At 44.8% G+C, this 18,931-nt stretch overlaps 2 protein-coding genes across 3 annotated transcripts in view; one reads left to right on the plus strand and one right to left on the minus strand.

The window, feature by feature from the left end:
- The window catches only part of LOC138957581 (telomere length regulation protein TEL2 homolog), a 35,607-nt gene that overhangs the window by 4,194 nt on the left and 12,482 nt on the right, over positions 1-18,931 (plus strand). Inside the window, exons 3-11 of the mRNA XM_070328679.1 lie at positions 5,462-5,616; positions 5,931-6,078; positions 13,233-13,335; positions 13,857-13,925; positions 14,763-14,904; positions 15,257-15,393; positions 15,857-15,936; positions 17,529-17,621; positions 18,258-18,346. Of these exons, the coding sequence (XP_070184780.1) occupies positions 5,462-5,616; positions 5,931-6,078; positions 13,233-13,335; positions 13,857-13,925; positions 14,763-14,904; positions 15,257-15,393; positions 15,857-15,936; positions 17,529-17,621; positions 18,258-18,346 (1,016 nt within the window). The remainder of the gene's footprint in view (positions 1-5,461; positions 5,617-5,930; positions 6,079-13,232; positions 13,336-13,856; positions 13,926-14,762; positions 14,905-15,256; positions 15,394-15,856; positions 15,937-17,528; positions 17,622-18,257; positions 18,347-18,931) is intronic.
- Positions 8,734-12,177, minus strand: LOC138957592 (uncharacterized). Of its 2 annotated transcripts, XR_011453090.1 has the most exons (5): positions 11,780-12,158; positions 11,393-11,542; positions 10,892-10,952; positions 10,273-10,418; positions 8,734-9,893 (listed from the first exon to the last, which is right to left on the minus strand). XR_011453090.1 is itself a non-coding variant. In XM_070328689.1 (4 exons), exons 1-4 carry the CDS (start codon positions 12,011-12,013, stop codon positions 10,408-10,410), a joined length of 456 nt encoding a protein of 151 aa, XP_070184790.1. In that variant the 5' UTR covers positions 12,014-12,177; the 3' UTR covers positions 8,734-10,407. The 2 variants fall into 2 exon arrangements, 1 of the variants encoding a protein (XP_070184790.1); XM_070328689.1 differs by having other exon boundaries at positions 8,734-10,418; positions 11,780-12,177.

The raw sequence follows: 18,931 nt of genomic DNA on the forward strand, positions 1-18,931 counted from the left end.
GGTTATGGTGTCTGCATTTCCGGCTTCGGCCGGACACGCTGTCCCTCTACCGTCCACTTCCTCTTGGATGGCGGAGAGGGAACAACAGCGTGATGCTTTTGCACTTCCGGTGCTTCAGCACGGACGGTCGTCTCTTTCCTCTGCTGAGGTTTTGACTTCCGCCCAACCACATCCGGCGTTCTCGGACGGTGTTCCGGTTTACCCTCTCCCTACTGGGCAGGGTTTAAACCAGGACGATGTTCGTGGGTACAGGTTTCCGGTTTCCGGTCATCCAGAGTACCCTTCAGCCACTGTGGTTGATGACTACGGTCGTTCTTCGCTGATGGATCAGTCTGAACTGCAGTCAGTGGTCAGCGAAGACACCCGTACTGTGTTTTCCTCTCAGCTCAAGTCCATTCTTGACTCTGCAGCCGAGGTGACTTCGCGGTATTTTGCAGAAGGTGTAGCGACGTCCGCTACTTCCGTTTCGGCGGCGCCTTCAGCTATGGCAGACTTCCTGCCGGATAAGGATGACGCTTCCTCCTTCCGGTTTGTGGAATCTCCGTCTGTCTCATACCACCTGTCCCAAGTTCTGGTGCACCCGAACAAACGGAGCAGTGGTATTCCGGTTGAGCCGTTCCCTCTTCTGGCACCTTTTGGGCCGGTTCCGGAACGGGCTCGTGGTTGGCTTGCGGATGAAGGGCAGTCCTCTTCCTTTGTGCATTCTGCACAGAAGAGGATTGCTTTCCCTGTCCGTAGCCGCAACCTCACCACTTCCTTTGCTCTCCCGCGTGCCATCTTACCGGTGACGCAGGAGCTGCAGGCTTTGCTTGTCAAACCAGTCAAGTCTGACTCGGTTGTGCCAGTGCGGGAGGGTACTCTTATCTCCCTGGAGGAGATCGGTCGTCAGCTCTTGGAGCTGGCTTCCATCTCCGAGACGCTGGTGCGGGCACTGTCTCGGTCGTTGACCGACTCTCTTGTCCCTTTTTCCCTCAGTGAGGAGCAAAATGCGGATGATGTCTCCTCCCTGCTTACGGCCCTGGCGAAGGTCAATGAGGAACAGACTCGTCTCTCCTCTTTGCAATACGCGCATGCGGTCTTGACAAGGAGGGAGTTGTTTCTTGCCAACTCTCAGTTTGCCGATCAGGCTACCAGAGACACACTACGTGTGTCTCCGGTTGTAGAGGGATCGCTGCTCGGCCACATGGCGCTTGTCGCTCGGCAGGCAGAGATTCAGTCCAACAAGGACGCTCAGTTCCTGGACATGGCTCTACAGGGCGCGAAGCAGGCTAAGCCTTCCCAGCAGGGGAAGTCTCAGCCGAGTTCCAAGCCCAAGCCTGCTCAAAAGAGGCCTGCTCAGCAGAGCTCTCGAGGTGGCAAGAAGAAGACAGTGTCGGGAAGGGGGCGTGGCGGCTCTAACAGCAAGCCTCACCCCCAATGAAGCGCCCCCGGTCTCACCCCCCCCCCCGCCCTCCACTTTGGTGATGGCGGGGGGCCTCTCCCGGGCACTCACCCATTGGATGGTCTCAGTAGACAGCCAATGGATAGTGGGAGTTGTGAGATCGGGCTTCCGTCTCTTATGGCGGGAGGAGAAGGCTCCTCTTTCCCGACATCCGCCACGCTTCAAGCCCCCCTGCTCTCAGGAGGCAAGATCCGTTCTGCAAACGGAAGTTGCCTCCCTGGTGCAGAAGGGGGCAGTGGAGAGGGTCCTGGACCAAAGCTCCCTGGGATTTTACGGGCGCCTTTTCGCCGTGCCCAAAGCTTCAGGGGCGTGGCGTCCGGTCTTGGACTTATCTTTTCTCAATACTTTCTTGAGAGAGATAAAGTTCAAGATGGAGACGCCCGCCAAGGTCAGATACTCTCTCCGCCCAGGAGATTGGGCGACCTCCATAGACCTGACAGATGCATACTTTCACATCCTGGTGCATCCGTCCGACCGGAAATGGCTTCGTTTCCGGTGGGACGAGCAGGTCTACCAGTTCCGCGCCCTCCCTTTCGGTTTGTCGCTCGCACCATGGATTTTTACCATGGTGGTCCGACAGCTGGGCGCTCTGGTGAGGTCTCAGGGTATCCGCCTGCGGGTTTACCTGGACGACTGGCTCGTTCTGAACCAGTCCCAGGCAGGCTGCACGCAGCATACCCAGACGGTTCTTCGGGAAGCCCACTCGTTGGGGTTCTCGATCAACGCGTCAAAGTCGGAGCTGACCCCGTCGCAGACGTTCACCTACTTGGGGATGTCCTTCGACACGGTCGCTTGGACTGTCCGCCCCTCTCAAAAGAGGGTGGACAAGCTCCAAGCTCAGATACGCTCGACTTTGCCCCTCCTGCAGGCGCCCCTTCGCTCTCTTGCCTCCATCTTGGGACAGATGGAATCCATGGCTCTGTTGGTCCCTCTGGGTCGGGTACACAAGCGTCCTTTTCAGGCAGCTCTGAAGCCGTTTGTGGGCTCGACTCGGGTGGATTGGAACGTCCTCGTCCCTCTCCAGGGATGGTTCCAGTCTACCACCCTCCCGTGGTTGGACACGGAGTGGGTGTGCAGAGGGGTTCCGATTGCCTTGCCTCCCCCGGACTTGGACCTGTTCACGGACGCGTCCTTGCTGGGGTGGGGGGCTCACACGGACCTACACACGGTGTCAGGTCTGTGGTCGGTGGAACAGAGCCAGTGGCATATCAACCGGCTGGAACTAGAAGCAGTAGCTCTAGCTCTCACCCGGTTTCTGCCCTCCCTGCAGGCCAAGCATGTTCGTCTGTTTACAGACAACACGACAGTGGCAGCTTATATCAACAAGCAGGGAGGCTCGCGGTCCCCGTCTCTCTCGGACAGGACCTGCGAGGTCTTGAGGTGGTGTTACCAACACCGCATCTCGATCTCCGCCAGGTACCTTCCAGGGAGGCTGAACACTCTGGCGGACGCTCTCAGTCGCTCCGGCAGGGTGCTTCAGTCCGAGTGGACAGTCACTCACGGGGCACTGCTTCGCCTTTGGACCCAAGTCCCAAAGCCTCTCGTCGACCTGTTTGCCACCAGGTTCTCGAAGAGGCTCCCGGTGTTCGTCTCGCCATTCCCGGACCCTCAGGCTTGGCGAGTGAACGCTCTGGACATTCCCTGGACGGGTCTGGAGGCGTACGCCTTTCCGCCTTTCCCATTACTCGGCCGAGTAATTCGAAAGGCGGAGCTGGAGGGGCCGGCCCTTCTACTTCTGGTCGCGCCCCTCTGGCCGTCGCAGGACTGGTTCCCAGACCTGCTTCGGCTCGCCCAAGGTCCTCCCATTCCTCTCTCTCTGCGAAGAGGGGAATTAGTGCAGCCCCGAACAGGCATTCCACACGAGGAGCCCAGTCTTCTGAAGCTTCACGTGTGGATGTTGTTCGGGACTCACTGAGGCGCTCTGGTGCGTCTTCTCCGACGCTGGACTTGGTGGGCAGCTCCCATAGGGCTTCCACCTCGTCCGTATACGCCTCGCACTGGAGGGCCTGGGCCTCCTGGTGTTCCGCTAAAGGGGTGGTTGCAGTGGCTCCTCGCTCTATGCAGGTCGCCAACCACCTCTCGTTTATGTTTTCGCAGGGTGCCTCCGTCTCCTCTATGAGGGTCCGGCGCTCTGCGATCTCTGCTACTCTCAAGCAGATCGGCCGATCTGTTCAAGTGGGGGGGGTGATCGCTGCTGTCATTAAGGGCGCTGCTCTCAAGGAGGTCCGGTCTCGTTTGCCCGCTCCTAAGTGGGACCTGTTCCTTGTTTTAGCGTTCTTGCGGTCCGCGGAATTTGAGCCTTTGAGCGAGTCGAGTCTCTACAATCTCACTCGCAAGACTCTTTTTCTGGTTCTTTTGGCTACGGCCCGACGGGGTAGCGAGGTCCACGCTCTGTCGGGTCTGCCAGGTGACATTTTGTTCGAGTCGGACGGCTCAGTATCTCTTCGTTTCCGTCCCGACTTCCTGGCCAAGAATCAGGCTCCGGGGCAGGCCTCTCCGTTGGTTCGCGTCAAGGCCTTGACCAACGCGTTGGCTCCGGATGACCCTGATTCGGTCAACTGTCCAGTTAGGGCCTTACGTCTGTATTTGGCTCGGACTCAGCCGGTTCGTTCCTCCTCACAAAAGCTATTGTTTATCTCTCTTCTCACTTCAAGGGAGAAAGACGTTTCAAGAGTTACGTTGGCCCGGTGGGTGTCGTCCCTTATTCGGCAAGCCTACAGTTGGTGTCACACAAGTGGGGGGGGGGCTCAGCCTGCCTTTCCCCTGGTCTCGGCCAGAGCCCATGAGACTAGGGCGTGGTCTTCGTCTTTGGCCGTTCTTCGCTCGCAACGGCTTGACGAGGTGCTCTCGACGGCTTACTGGCGCTCAGAAGATATTTTCATTAATTACTATCTTCGAGACGTGGCTGCACTCAGACAGGATGGATCTCGCGGTCTACCTGCCCTTATAGCAGCCGGCCAGTTCCTGTCCAGAATGTGATGGTGAGTTTGATTTATTTCTTGCCCACCGCCATGTTGATGTTATCTGCTATATATGTGATTCGGAGTAAGAATATGTAATTTAATGGAAAATTTCTAAAGTAAATTTTCATTTCATTAATATACTTACCCGAATCACATATCGAAGTCCCTCCCGCCTGCCCCGCTGTTTGTTTCGGTTTTTCTCTGAGCCGGAATGAAGTAGCCACGTGCGTGGGATGGGAAGTAGCTAATGGGAGGTAACTCCCAGGGGGTAGCTCACTACCATATGCTAGTTCCAGCTTTTTTGGTGTGGGGTTGCTTCCCTTTAATTACTTTAAAGATGGGTAGCGCTTTCAGTACCTTAGCATACCAGACGGTGTCAACTGCTATATATGTGATTCGGGTAAGTATATTAATGAAATGAAAATTTACTTTAGAAATTTTCCAGTATATTCCGATGGAATATGACACCATTCTGCTTCAAGTCCAGACTGGGTTCATACTGGAAGGGGACCGAAAACATCTGATCTATAACCCAAGCTGCCTTTGCTAAGCCCATTACAGCAGCTTGTTTTTTTTTTATCAAGACCGGTGTCACAAACTGAAATCTCTGCTGAACAATCCTTCTCATTACGGTCAATGCGCATACGCCAATCTTGACCGAACGAACCATGGGTTAGGGTTAGGGTAAGGGTTAGGGTTAGGTGTTCACGACCTGATTAATCTCCCCATGTTAGTGCATGCGCATTGACCGCAATGAGAAGGATTGTTCAGGCAGAGTTGTCAGTTCGTGACACCGGCGAACAGGTTTAACAAAAAAAAACTCAAGCGTCGCATAAGTACAGGTAAGATTCCAATCGTAAATGCTTTTAGCAATTAAACTTGCTCTCATCATGGCTTTATGTTCAAGGAGGAAGTCAGCTGGGTTTTTTTCCTTTGCACAAAAGGTTTACTTTGTACAAGCCTCTTCACCATGTATCTGTACTTCACAAATTTATGTATTTTTCGGTCCATAACTGGTTGAGTTGTACCTTTAATTTTTGCAATCCTGTGTTTGCAGTGATGTATTCCTGCCACAGAACTACGTGCCTCGACTTGCCCGGAGCATCCTTGAGTGTCTCCGGAGGGCCCACGATCTGCTGACCGACTCTAAAGACTGCTCTTTGGAGTTTGTCAGTAGGCTGGTGGGAAAGCTGTGTTTCACTGGTTATTCAGGTTTGTTTTGCTTGTTCTCTGTGTTTTCATGGTTCAGATGGAAATATTTTCTTGTGTTTTAATCCAATTAAAAATGTCTTGTCTTTGCAATTTGGGAGTCTTTTTTGTTTTTTTGCCTTTTTAATATCAATCTCTGGTTCCATGAAGGGAGCAAAAATGGGATTAAGAACAATTGATGAAATACTGAGATTAAGAGGAATTGTTTTTTTTATGTTTGTTGTCTTGGTAAACTGTAAATAGACACCAGCACACATTATTTTTCTGTTTTTAAACTGACCTGTAATATCCTACCATTTGTTTCTCGGTGTTTTCAGATTTGCTGCTTGACGTCTTGGTGCCTGTGCTGTGTACATCAGTGACCAAAGACTACGTGTGGTGCAGGGTGTGTGAGAGAGTCGTCACCGGTGTTCCTTCCCTCTCCATGGAGAGCGTCATTGTGCCCTTGCTCTCCAGAATACCTTGGTAATATGACAGGGTAGTCTCCCTTCACAGCAGGCTCTGCAAAGTTGTCTGCTGGCAAAGAGCACACGCTATTTATAGTAGCTCGACATTTCTTATACGTCGCCGGCTGGACACCTGTCAATTGTAGAGCTCTGTTTGCGATGGAGTCTGGCTGCTGCTGTCTCCTTGTATGCTCTTGGGAACCTTTACAAACCTTTACGTACCCATATCAGTTTTTATAGGGCTATAAAGTTAGCTCTAAAATTCTCAACCCACCTAGCATATAACCACGTCATGTCCCAAATAGACACTAGTTCTGGGGACAGAAAAACCAAGTTAACATAGCATAGCATAGCATAGCATAGGATAGCATAGCATAGCATAGCATAGCATAGCACCTCATCCCTGTTGGCCTGGCTTTGCCTCCAAAGGTGATTGTTGTGCTTCGGTTACAGTAAGGCCAGAAAATAAAAGGGCCGGGGGATACTGCAGAGCTGAGTACGCTGTAAACAGTGGAACCCCCCTTTAAGACCTCCAAAACTCTGAGAAAATCAGGTCTGAATACGTAGAAAGTCTTAAAATGGGAGTCAATGCATAGGTTATGAACTGAAGATCCTCTTGTCGTTCGCTTGAACTTAAGATCTGAGAAAACAGGGTCGTAAAAGGGAGGGAATCTTCTGTTTGGAGTTTTGAAAGGGAGGGAATCTTCTGTTTGGGGTTTTGAAAGGGAGGGAATCTTCTGTTTGGAGTTTTGAAAGGGAGGGAATCTTCTGTTTGGAGTTTTGAAAGGGAGGGAATCTTCTGTTTGGAGTTTTGAAAGGGAGGGAATCTTCTGTTTGGAGTTTTGAAAGGGAGGGAATCTTCTGTTTGGGGTTTTGAAAGGGAGGGAATCTTCTGTTTGCAGTCTTGAAAGGGAGGGAATCTTCTGTTTGGAGTCTTGAAAGGGAGGGAATATTCTGTTTGGAGTCTTGAAAGGGAGGGAATATTCTGTTTGGGGTCTTAAAAGGGATGGAATCTTCTGTTTGGAGTTTTGAAAGGGAGGGAATCTTCTGTTTGGAGTTTTGAAAGGGAGGGAATCTTCTGTTTGGAGTTTTGAAAGGGAGGGAATCTTCTGTTTGGAGTTTTGAAAGGGAGGGAATCTTCTGTTTGGAGTCTTGAAAGGGAAGGAATCTTCTGTTTGGAGTCTTGAAAGGGATGGAATCTTCTGTTTGGAGTCTTGAAAGGGAGGGAATATTCTGTTTGGGGTCTTGAAAGGGAGGGAATATTCTGTTTGGAGTCTTGAAAGGGAGGGAATATTCTGTTTGGAGTCTTGAAAGGGAGGGAATATTCTGTTTGGAGTCTTGAAAGGGAGGGAATATTCTGTTTGGGGTCTTAAAAGGGATGGAATCTTCTGTTTGGAGTCTTAAAAGGGAGGGAATCTTCTGTTTGGGATCTTAAAAGGGAGGGAATCTTCTGTTTGGAGTCTTAAAAGGGAGGGAATCTTCTGTTTGGAGTCTTAAAAGGGAGGGAATCTTCTGTTTGGGGTCTTAAAAGGGAGGGAATCTTCTGTTTGGGGTCTTAAAAGGGAGGGAATCTTCTGTTTGGGGTCTTGAAAGGGAGGGAATCTTCTGTTTGGGGTCTTGAAAGGGAGGGAATCTTCTGTTTGGGGTCTTGAAAGGGAGGGAATCTTCTGTTTGGAGTCTTAAAGACCAACCAGAGTGCAAACTTTTTATTGTGCCACTGGAAAGGGCTTTATAACAGGACCGCAAAAATATAATTATATCAAGTTCCATCTCCTCCGATCGCACGTAATTGGCTATTGAAAGTGCTCATTCTCACCTGTAATTAACTATAAGGGAAACAATCTTAAAATGTTGCCATCGCTTAACTCCCCTGGCTAGTGACGTCAAACGTGGAACACACTGAGCGAGTAAACATGGCGTCAAGCGAAGCAGAGAGAGACGTTGCATTGCAACTCTCGTGTGAAAGCAGCGATTTCGACTCGGATTTAGAGATGAACGTGTTCCAAACACAATCACAATCTTGTGGAGCCCCTCAACCATACCAGTTTGAGCCTCAGATTTCGAGTAGCGACGATGATGGCAGTGAAGGAGAAAGACAGGCACATGACCAAGTGCCAAGTGGACCCAAGTCGTCTGAACTCGATGCATTGGTAAATTTCACACTGTGCGATTACTTACCATTTTGTGACACTGTTTGCTTACATTATCAGAGATTTTGAAGATCTGAACACAACAAAGCTAGGCATAGAATACCAACTATTGAAAGTTAACAATCACTGTCAACAATCAACTCAGTGTTCATTTCATGTGTTTATTTTTCATCAGTGCAGAACTTTCAATATCATCTCCTCTGTGAATAGCAACAGCATCTTTTTTTTTAGTTTGTGGAATTGTAGTACTTGAGTTTTGTTTTTTTTCCATAGGATTGTCATGTTTGTGTGTCTATGTATCACCAGGATTGAATGTGTTTTTTGTGTGTGTGTGGTTTTTTTTAAAGGAAAGTTGCATGTAAATATTGAAGAACTGACCAAACACATCAGTGTTAAATTGAGCAACATGATTGGAATCAAATTTTTGCACACAGATGGGGAAAAGAATCAAACACAAGTGAAGTTGATTTGATTAAAAGAATATTTTATTGATCAAAAACCAAAACGCAGACTGACAGAGTAAGTAGATTTGTGCAAACAATTTTATTTTCCTCTCCTCTCCTCTTCTTATGCACTAGGTGTCATTGTGACAACTGTGAGCTCATGGACACAATCAAAGAATGTCGCTGTTGCACAGAAATGGAGCAAATGGAAGCCTTGATGAGAAAAGGTGTGAACTGCATAACTCATCACCCAGGATTCCAGTCAGTGTGTCTGGATATCTACTACTTCGTACTTGCTACAGATGGTGCCAGCAACAGTATGGAAGAGATATAGCTGATGAAAACAGGTATATATATAATATATCAAGGAGCAAAATTACAAATCATGGTTCAATGTAATAGATTCATTTACATATGTCGCGCTACTTTTCCTATACTGTCACCTGGTTGTCACGACATATATATATGTCGCGTTACTGGCTCAGTCTGTTTGGTCGGTTCCGATTACCTCCCATGAATGCGAAAACCTATATGATCGTTTTTCTTTATTTTTCTCCCTGTTAATTCACCAGTGGCTATGTAACCTGTGTTGCAGAATTGCACCAGTGTAAGGGTTTTAAAATAACATTTACACCCAAACCAAATATCTTGCTGCAATGTAAATTTTATCATCGACACCATGTGATACAGTATACATGGGAAAGATGTCTGCTGCCTGATATTCATGCATTTTTAGTTTACTTGGAAAGTACTATGTACATGGACATTACATAGCATGCCTAATTTTGTCTGTGTGCAGTCGCTACCGCTACACTGCATACCGTATGCTGGCAAAGTTTGCATGGGGATGGCTGGGCAAGGATGTACGAGTAACTCTCCCTGCTTCTGCTGTCAGGAAGATCCGGGAAACCTTTCCTAACGCTACAGGCAATTACACAGGATATTTGGAACCCGAAAACTAGTTCTTTTAACAGTTTACTATTGTGCCAGTAGATATTTTGAAGCAGTTGTGAAGGTTAAACATTCACATCTACAGGTCCTGACTACATCATACATGTGGTCGTATTAGCACCCCTTGTAGCTGTACCGAGACTTTAGTGCTCTGACTGCCTGTTCTTTGTTAGGCTTGGCATATTGTTCACAAAGGGGCGGAGGCAACTGCTTGATGGACCGTTCCATGTCTTGGATGCTGTGTGTAGAGGCCAAGTCCACCACTCGTTCCATCAGTCTCCCCACATAAGCTGCAAACAAATGAGAACTTTATTAAGTGACCCTCCACCAACTTTGAAATAGGCATAATCTTCTGTGGCTGTTAGTGTTACCTTCCCCTGCACTGTTGTATGGATTGCTCTTGTATGAATGTGTATAAAAATGTTTTTTCTTTATTTTCTTTGAGCAGTCAAAGAAAAAAAAATGTTGCAATACATTTGTGACATTGATTGCTATTTGTCTTCTTCCTTACTCTCTGATCTCCATTAACTTAAATGTTTGGAAGTTATTCTTCTACCTCTTTCATGCTTATCCAATGGGCCATTATTTTGTATGTACTTGCAAACCGAACAACACAAAAATAACTTTTGTACCAAAAGTCTGAGCTTGTGAGAGTAAAAGAACATTTACCAAAGGTGCAATCCACTTTCACTTCCTGGATGGAATAGTCCTTCTTTGATTTCCTGTAGACCAAACTGTAGCGTTCCTTTCCGGTCTGGTCAGAAGCCTGCAGTCTGTTGTTGTTTTCGTTAAAATGCAGAGCAGCTATGATTGTCCTGAAACAGTGTTTCATTTGACAAGGTACAGTATTTTGTAATTGCAAGTTCCATATCTCTATTGCCTACCTGCTTTGACACAATTGTGGTAATTATTGACAGAGCACAACATACTGCAAAGAAATTCCTCTTAGTATCTCCAACTGAAATGTGATAGGATGAGTGCACAATACCAACCCCCACACATGTACACTTTTGCATAGTGCTAGCAGGTATAGTGCTCATTTTAAGGCTTACTATCATTAAGCAAAAACTATCAGTCTGCTAAAGACATATCATCTGTACATTAAAAAACTGCAGATTATGACAGTTGACTGTTGATATTTGATATCCAGAAATAGTCTAAAGTCTAAAACTTTCCTGACTACTCTTGTGACGTCTTGTCTGAAAATAATTAATTGACCCACCACCCATACACACACACCATATATAAACAGGACCACCACCACCACTTTTTTTAATAATTTACTTACTTTTCTGTGCAGCCTTTGGGGTGACTTGAATTTTCTTGTTTCTTTTTATCCTGCGGTGTGTCTGAAGTAAAATATTGTCACCAATTTATGCAAAAAATCTGCTAGAAAATGATGATAATACAATAACAGTTGCTCAATGGATACGTTAGTAGAGTATTTCACTGACAGATCTAGATATATTTACTCATTCACATCAATTCGGAACAGCATGTGACACAAAGTGACAATATATATGTACATGAATACAATTACAGGGTCTGCAAGTGCAACACATGTATCCAATGACTTATCAATAAACACTGCTAAAATTACAAACTCTGAATCAGATACAAATGTGTGCCAAAGTGGATCAGCCTCACATTTAGTAGTTACAGTGTCAGCTATAATATGCTTGATAAGAAGTGTGAATGACTAAGTACTGCAATGAATGACTGTGGGATTGGGAACAAGCAGATCTGTACTGTCTATACAATAAAAAAAATTAAAAAATGCAATGCCTACCTCTGTCTGAGTGCTTGCATACACTGGCGAAGGTTTGTCAGTTTCACTAGCTCCATCACAAGATCCTGACAAATCAGCTGTATGATGGTCAGATGGTTTAGGTTTTACATCACATTCACAAGGCCCAACTGCCAAAGCATCTTCCAGAATCTGCAAGCACAATGTTACAATCATTCTTTAGTCCTCTATTTCTGTATTTTTGTAAGTTAAAACAATTTTAACACTCAAGAAAACAGAATTTTCTACTCAAAGCTTACAAATGTACTAAGTTTTATTCAGTGAAAGTTGACAAATGCAGCGCCCTTTTATAGAATTTTTCAATAATGGCATTGTCAGTGTCACTGAACCTATTAGTATTCTTCATAACAATACAATTTTCCACCTTACCCTTTGGTGTTCCCTTTTGGCAAAGGCTCCTCTGACTCGAACACTCTGCTTTGGAGCCACAATGGCAGAGCAAATTGGCGCTGTAACTGCCGTTGTTACTTGTGTCACAGTGCTGCTGGCTGTGGAGACAGATGCCACGCCCACGGTACTCGAGCAAGTCACCGTTGTGACTGTTGTTGGCGCCAGACGATGCGGTTTTTGCACTGTTGGCACTGGTTTATGGTTTAAAACCATCTTCGCTTTAAGTCCAAAACTTGCAGCCAGTGCAATCTTTCTTGGATAGCAATCCGTAGTGAAGTGCAGACTGCATATCCGTGAGTTCTTGTTCGCGTACCAAAACTTGGTCTGAAATCTGCTCGGCAAGTTTGAACGAATTTAATCCACTGTCGCCGAGTTTCTGCATTAGTAGGAAACTGATGCAATGTAAAACCATCAGCATGCTTGCTGTTACACTCCGCAACTGCACAGTAGTAACCGACTTTCCTTCGCCGTTTGAAAGAAGGAACGTCTGTTTCGGTAGAAGATACAACCGCAGAGTTACAACCGTCCGCCATGATGTTCCACGAGTGACGTCACTGGCCTCAGGGCCGCCCGGTGCAGTTTGATCAGGTGCGCGAAATCGGATTTTATTAAATAAAAAATCAGCAACACAAAATTTTGCAAAATCGTTTTCGGAATATTAACCTGGGTTGTGACAAAAATGTTTTGAACAGAAAAAAGTTTTGCTCTCTGGTTGGTCTTTAAAAGGGAGGGAATCTTCTGTTTGGGGTCTTAAAAGGGAGGGAATCTTCTGTTTGGGGTCTTGAAAGGGAGGGAATCTTCTGTTTGGGGTCTTGAAAGGGAGGGAATCTTCTGTTTGGGGTCTTGAAAGGGAGGGAATCTTCTGTTTGGAGTTTTGAAAGGGAGGGAATCTTCTGTTTGGAGTTTTGAAAGGGAGGGAATCTTCTGTTTGGAGTTTTGAAAGGGAGGGAATCTTCTGTTTGGAGTTTTGAAAGGGAGGGAATCTTCTGTTTGGGGTTTTGAAGGGGGGGTCCAGTGTGCTTAGTACTTGTAGAACAAAAATCAAGTTTGCATGTCAGAACTGTTTTTTACAGTCTTCAGCGTCATTGCGTCTTTTTTCACCTAGAGGCATGCAGTGCTGTACATGTATTTCCTACATTCATTGCAGAGTTTTATTGTGTCTTTACCATGCAGCTGGCTGCGACTTTCTCAAAATATGATGTAGGGGAATAAAAAGGAAAGATTTTGTAGTACTGAAGATAATTTGAACAGTAACTTTTAGTTGTTAACTGCTTTATTTGTTATTAAACATATATATATGTAGATGTACCTTGATTGTAATGTGTGATTAGAAGTGTTTTTTGTAATCTGCATTTGAAACACTGTTTACCTGTGTTCGTTGGATTTGGCATTGCAGATTGTTGTGTATTTATTGTTTCTGATGCTTTGACAGGTATAAATGGGTGGATAAATTCCTAGGGGACTGTGTCATTCACAACCAGAAGGTTCGGTTTCTCTTGTGCACAAAACTGCTGTTTCATCGCTATTTTTCTCAGGTATGTATGAACTGACAATGTCTTTCGCAAGGTGTTCTCAATGGGTTAAGGCATATCACACCATAAAGTTGTGGTTGCTTTACAATTGTTGTCACAATGTTAAAAAGCTTGGACCTACAAAAAAGTAATGCTTGAGAGAGAATCAGTAAATTAAAATAAAATCTTTAGTTGTGTACATACATGTAGGTAGTTTTATTATATATATCAGTGCTGGAGGTCAGTTAATGACAACATATTTTGCAGTTGGCATTTGAGTATTACAACTGAAATGAGAGAACTTAATGATTGCAAATTTAGTAAAATCTGTTGACATGTGAAAGATAGGTTATCCACAAAACTCTGATCAGCTGCTTGCATTCATTGTACATTAAACATTCTGTGGATGAACTGTAACATATTAGAGATAGGTTATCCACAAAACTCTGATCATCTGCTTGCATTTATCCCACATTGTACCTTCTGCAATTGAAGAATGTTGTATTTCAGCAGTGAACATACAGAAACTGCATGCTTTTTTTCAGGTGGCATTGCTGCAGAATCTGATTGGGTATTTGGCCTCCTCCCACACAAGACGTCATCTGTACACTGAGGTATTTGGGTCGCACTTTCTTATCGTTGTCTTCTCCTTTATAACAAGAGGGACAGAAGTGGGTGGAGGTGGGAGGAGGAAGGGAACATGCACAAGAGCGATGACATAGATATAGAATATATATATACATGTACATGTAGCAAGTTTCAACACATGCAAAATCGCTTATACAAACACACACGATATAAAGAATTGTGTATTTCTTTAATAACGATGAGTAATCAAAAATAATACAGTAGTAATGTTTTTAAAATGAGTAATCAAAAATAATACAGTAGTAATGTTTTTAAAATAAAAGTTCAAAACAAATACACTGCTAATGTTTCATTAACAACAATAACGAAAACAAGAAAGGTAAGTCTAAGGAACGTTTATTAAATTACATATTCTTACTCCAACTCACATAAGCATTGACTTCAGTCTAAGTGCTAAGATGATGAAACTACACTAACCCTGTCTAGGGGGAGCTAACTAAAAAAAAATGCCGTGGGCCCGTTGCCATGGTTAGGCGTTGGCCAGAGTTACCTCCCATGACCATGATATCGGTCACATGTAGCCCTCGCGAGAGCGTCCGCCATTATATCATTACCACTTTTCAGGAGACACTTGTAGGACGTCTATGGAATGTTTAATTAAAGACAAAACAAAACAGTCACAAAAACTTCAACCTATGGCCGGTCTTTAAAGTGGACAAATAAGACACACAACAGAGAAAAATCGACGACAAAATACAGACTTTTCTCTGAATTCAGAGATGAGTCACAGTGCCAGTTACCATTGAATTTGTCTGTTGTCTGTTGGTTCATCTTTCTAAGGTCTATTACTAAATGTTTTGCAGGCATTCTGCAAATTGCTCCAAGTTTGGGGAGATGCCAGCTCCTTGCGCCATGTTTCTGCGGAGCAACACTTGTTTCTGTGTCAAGCTCTGATCATCTCTATCAGTCATATTGGGGAGCAGGAGAAACAACATTGGAAAGATGGTCAGTGAGAGAGAGAGAGTGTGTGTGTGTGTGTGTGTGTGTGTGTGTGTGTGTGTGTGTGTGTGTGTGTGTGTGTGTGTGTGTGTGTGTGTGTGTGTGTGTGTGTGTGTGTGTGTGTGTGTGTGTGTGTGTGTGTGTAAGAAAGAGAGAATGTGTGTGTGCTTAATATGTGTGTGAGAGCTAGACAGAGAGAATGAATGAATGAATGCACATGTGTGTGTGTGTGTGTGTGTGTGTGTGTGTGTGTGTGTGTGTGTGTATCCGCACAGGCATGATTCAAAGTATTTTCCTAATCCAGCATTTTGGCTCAGTTCTGTTTCTTTTCATCTTCACGCTTTTCTTTTGATTTCAGAGCTGATCAAACTGTTGTTGCCGGGAGTTCAGAGTCACCTTGGCTCGACAGATGTTGCCGTTCGTTCACGAGGAATGCTGGTAGCCCAGCTGCTGACCAAAACAGTTGATCCCACTGGACATAAGATTGAGTTTGAGGTAAGCATAAGGCCCCCAAAAAGACAACAAGGATGAAGAAAACCTGGCCCCCCAAAAATGGAAGGAAGGTAGGTAACTTGTTTTTTCAAGCAATAAAGTATGATAATTCTGTTGTCAATTCAATCTTACTCAGTAGTTTCTGTATGTGTCTGGGTTTTTCTCCATATTAGAACCAAACACCTTTTTTGTCTCCATATTAGAACCAAACACCTTTTTTGTCTCCATATTAGAACCAAACACCTTTTTTTCGATGCTAACATTACATTAATTTTGTTGTTGTTATCAATAGCGTTTCCATCACAAAAGGCGATCATTAGAAAGAGTCAACTTTACTTTTATGCACATGATACCCAGCAACTGACTTGGGAACTACATAAAATTTCTCAGCGATATTATTGCTGCTTACTTCTAATGCATGATGATACACTGTACGCAGAATGTAAGATGGCACTGTTTTGTGCAGATACCAAGAACACCGGAAATAGAGGACTTGGAGAAACTGATGGTGCTACCTTCAGACCCAGGCTTGGAGACAGTGCACCAGTGAGTCATGATGTGTGTGTGTGTGTGTGTGTGTGTGTGTGTGTGTCACCTTCAGACCCAGGCATGGAGACAGTGCACCAGTGAGTCATGCTGTGTGTGTGTGTGTGTGTGTGTGTGTGTGTGTGTGTGTGTGTGTGTGTGTGTGTGTGTGTGTGTGTGTGTGTGTGTGTGTGTGTGCCACCTACAGACCCAGGCATGGAGACAGTGCACCAGTGAGTCATGCTGTGTGTGTGTGTGTGTGTGTGTGTGTGTGTGTGCTACCTTCAGACCCAGGCATGGAGACAGTGCACCAGTGAGTCATGATGTGTGAGTGTGTGTGTGTGTGCCACCTACAGACCCAGGCATGGAGACAGTGCACCAGTGAGTCATGATGTGTGTGTGTGTGTGTGTGTGTGCCACCTACAGACCCAGGCATGGAGACAGTGCACCAGTGAGTCATGTTTTGGTTGTGGGTGTCTATGTTTGGGACAATTGAACTTTTATGAAATCGTCTGGACAGCTTGCCTGACCTTAACTGACTACTAGAAAGAAAAACAAGTCGCGTAAGGCGAAATTACTACATTTAGTCAAGCTGTGGAACTCGCAGAATGAAACTGAACGCACTGCATTTTTTCACAATGACCGTAGTCCGCCGCTTGTGCAAAACGGAGTGAAACTGACGAGCCTGTTCAGCGCGGTAGTGGTTTCGCTGTGCTGCATAGCACGCTTTTCTGTACCTCTCTTCGTTTGAACTTTCTGAGCGTGTTTTTAATCCAAACATATCATATCTGTATGTTTTTGGAATCAGGAACCGACAAGGAATAAGATGAAATTGTTTTTAAATCGATTTCGGAAATTTAATTTTGATAATAATTTTTATATTTTTCATTTTCAGAGCTTGTTTTTAATCCGAATGTAACATATTTATATGCTTTTGGAATCAGAAAATGATGAAGAATAAGATGAACGTAAATTTGGATCGTTTTATAAAAAAAATATTGTTAATTACAATTTTCAGATTTTTAATGACCAAAGTCATAAATTAATTTTTAAGCCACCAAGCTGAAATACAATACCGAAGTCCGGCCTTCGTCGAAGTTGGCTTGGCCAAAATTTCAATCAATTTGATTGAAAAATGAGAGTGTGACAGTGCCGCCTCAACTTTTACAAAATGCCGGATATGACGTCATCAAAGACATTTATCGAAAAAAAGAAAAAAACGTCCGGGGATATCATACCCAGGAACTCTCATGTCAAATTTCAAAAAGATCGGTCCAGTAGTTTACTCTCAATCGTTCTACACACACACACACACGCACGCACACACACACACACAGACACACAGACACACATACACCACGACCCTCGTCTCGATTCCCCCTCTATGTTAAAACATTTAGTCAAAACTTGACTAAATGTAAAAAGACAAACATGCAGGCAAGAAGCCAGCCAGCCACCTAAACAGACAGACAGATGGATCAGTTGATTGTAAGAGATCAGTGTGTGTGTGTGCTTGTTTGTCTGCATGTGTGTATGTGCATGCATGCATTCACGTGTGTGTGTTAAAAGGTGCACATTTTTAACAGGCACAATATATTTCTCTTTTCTTTTAGAGCAGTGGCAGATCTCAAGGTTACTGATGAGCAGGAAAGCCTGGAAAAGGAAATGCCACAAGAACCTGGGAATGACGCTGAAGAGCTGGACAGGTAGATATTTAAATGATTTTTGTTGGATAAACGCAAGTCACGTAAAGATGATCAAAACGGCTATTTGCAGAATTTATCTCCTGAAAGAAGAGTGAACATTTTGAGATTCATTTAGTGTGATGTCAAATCTGACATTGGGTTAAATAGGGAGATGACCATCAGAAGTAAGGGCAGAACAAGGTTCATTTGGCACAATAAGCACAGTCATTTTCAGCATGCACAATGTGACATGTTTGCATGTATCTTGACGAGGGAAGCTTAATAATCTGTTGTGTCTTCTCTCTAAATTGCTTTCCTTTCGCCTCCGCAAAAAAAAAAAAAAAATGTCAAGGTCAATAAAATAGGGGTCTGTAGGTTGATACATGTACATTTTTTTCTCAAGATTAAAGGTTTTTTTCTCCTTTTTTTTTTAACCCAGGTGCGTGTGACTTTTTATTGGTGGGAACTCGAACGAGCTGTGTCCCCTGGATGTCGGAGAAGAGTAGCTTTCCTTACCAAGTCTGTAAAATCGAGTTTTGTTATTGTCATGAATGGTCAAAACAAAAAGTTCTGGGGTTGAGAAATTGGTAAATGTGACACATATAGTCACTGGCTGTTCACGTCAGCCTGATTTTGTTTTTACTTTCTGTTCCCCAGTGATGATGACTTGGCCCCGTTTGACATGTCCTTCGACAAGAAGGTGTCCAAAGTGAAAGCTCCAAAGTACATCCGAGACTGCATGGAAGGTGAGCAAGATTGACCCTTTCAGGGAAATGTTTTTCTAATCCTTATTTTTCTTATCCAGGTCTTCCTGCTGCTGATGCACAAATAGGGTGTGTGTGGAAGACTCTAAGAGAGAGAGAGAGAGAGAGAGAGAGAGAGAGAGAAACAAGAGAGAGAGAGAGAGAGAAAAAAAAAGAAAAAAAGAGAGAGAGAAAGAGAGAAAGAAAGAGAGAGAGAGAGAGTATGTGTGCATGCTTGTGTGTGTGAGAGTACATATATATCTGTGTACTAGATGAATACCCGCTTCGCCGGGAAGAAGTAGAGCCGAATACCCGGCAAAGCCGGGGACCCGACTTCGCGATTGACGCCACACGAAGGAAGGGAGATAAACGCGCAAAACACTGGAGAAGATAAGGAAGAGTTACTGGGAATGGATGTACAGAAAAACCAAAATCGGTTCAGCGCTGCGCGCTGAGAGCACGTGTTGAAAATTTTCATCGACCAGATTGTGTTTTGGGTCTACCTGAATAAAGCAGATCCATCGAGAACTTTGGCCGTGCATCGCGAAGTGACCGACAGACAGACAGACAGACACAGACAAGCCGTAT

This window comes from Littorina saxatilis, linkage group LG2 (genome assembly GCF_037325665.1).
Source record: "Littorina saxatilis isolate snail1 linkage group LG2, US_GU_Lsax_2.0, whole genome shotgun sequence".
NCBI lineage: Eukaryota > Metazoa > Mollusca > Gastropoda > Littorinimorpha > Littorinidae > Littorina > Littorina saxatilis.

Coding starts and splice junctions, on each gene's coding strand:
- LOC138957592 (XM_070328689.1), bottom strand. CDS start 12,013: ATGGTTTTAAACCATAAACCAGTGCCAACAGTGCAAAAACCGCATCGT. Junction 11,543..11,779: donor CCAAAAGGGAACACCAAAGG/GTAAGGTGGAAA, acceptor TTGTGCTTGCAG/ATTCTGGAAGATGCTTTGGC. Junction 10,953..11,392: donor ATGCAAGCACTCAGACAGAG/GTAGGCATTGCA, acceptor ATTTTACTTCAG/ACACACCGCAGGATAAAAAG.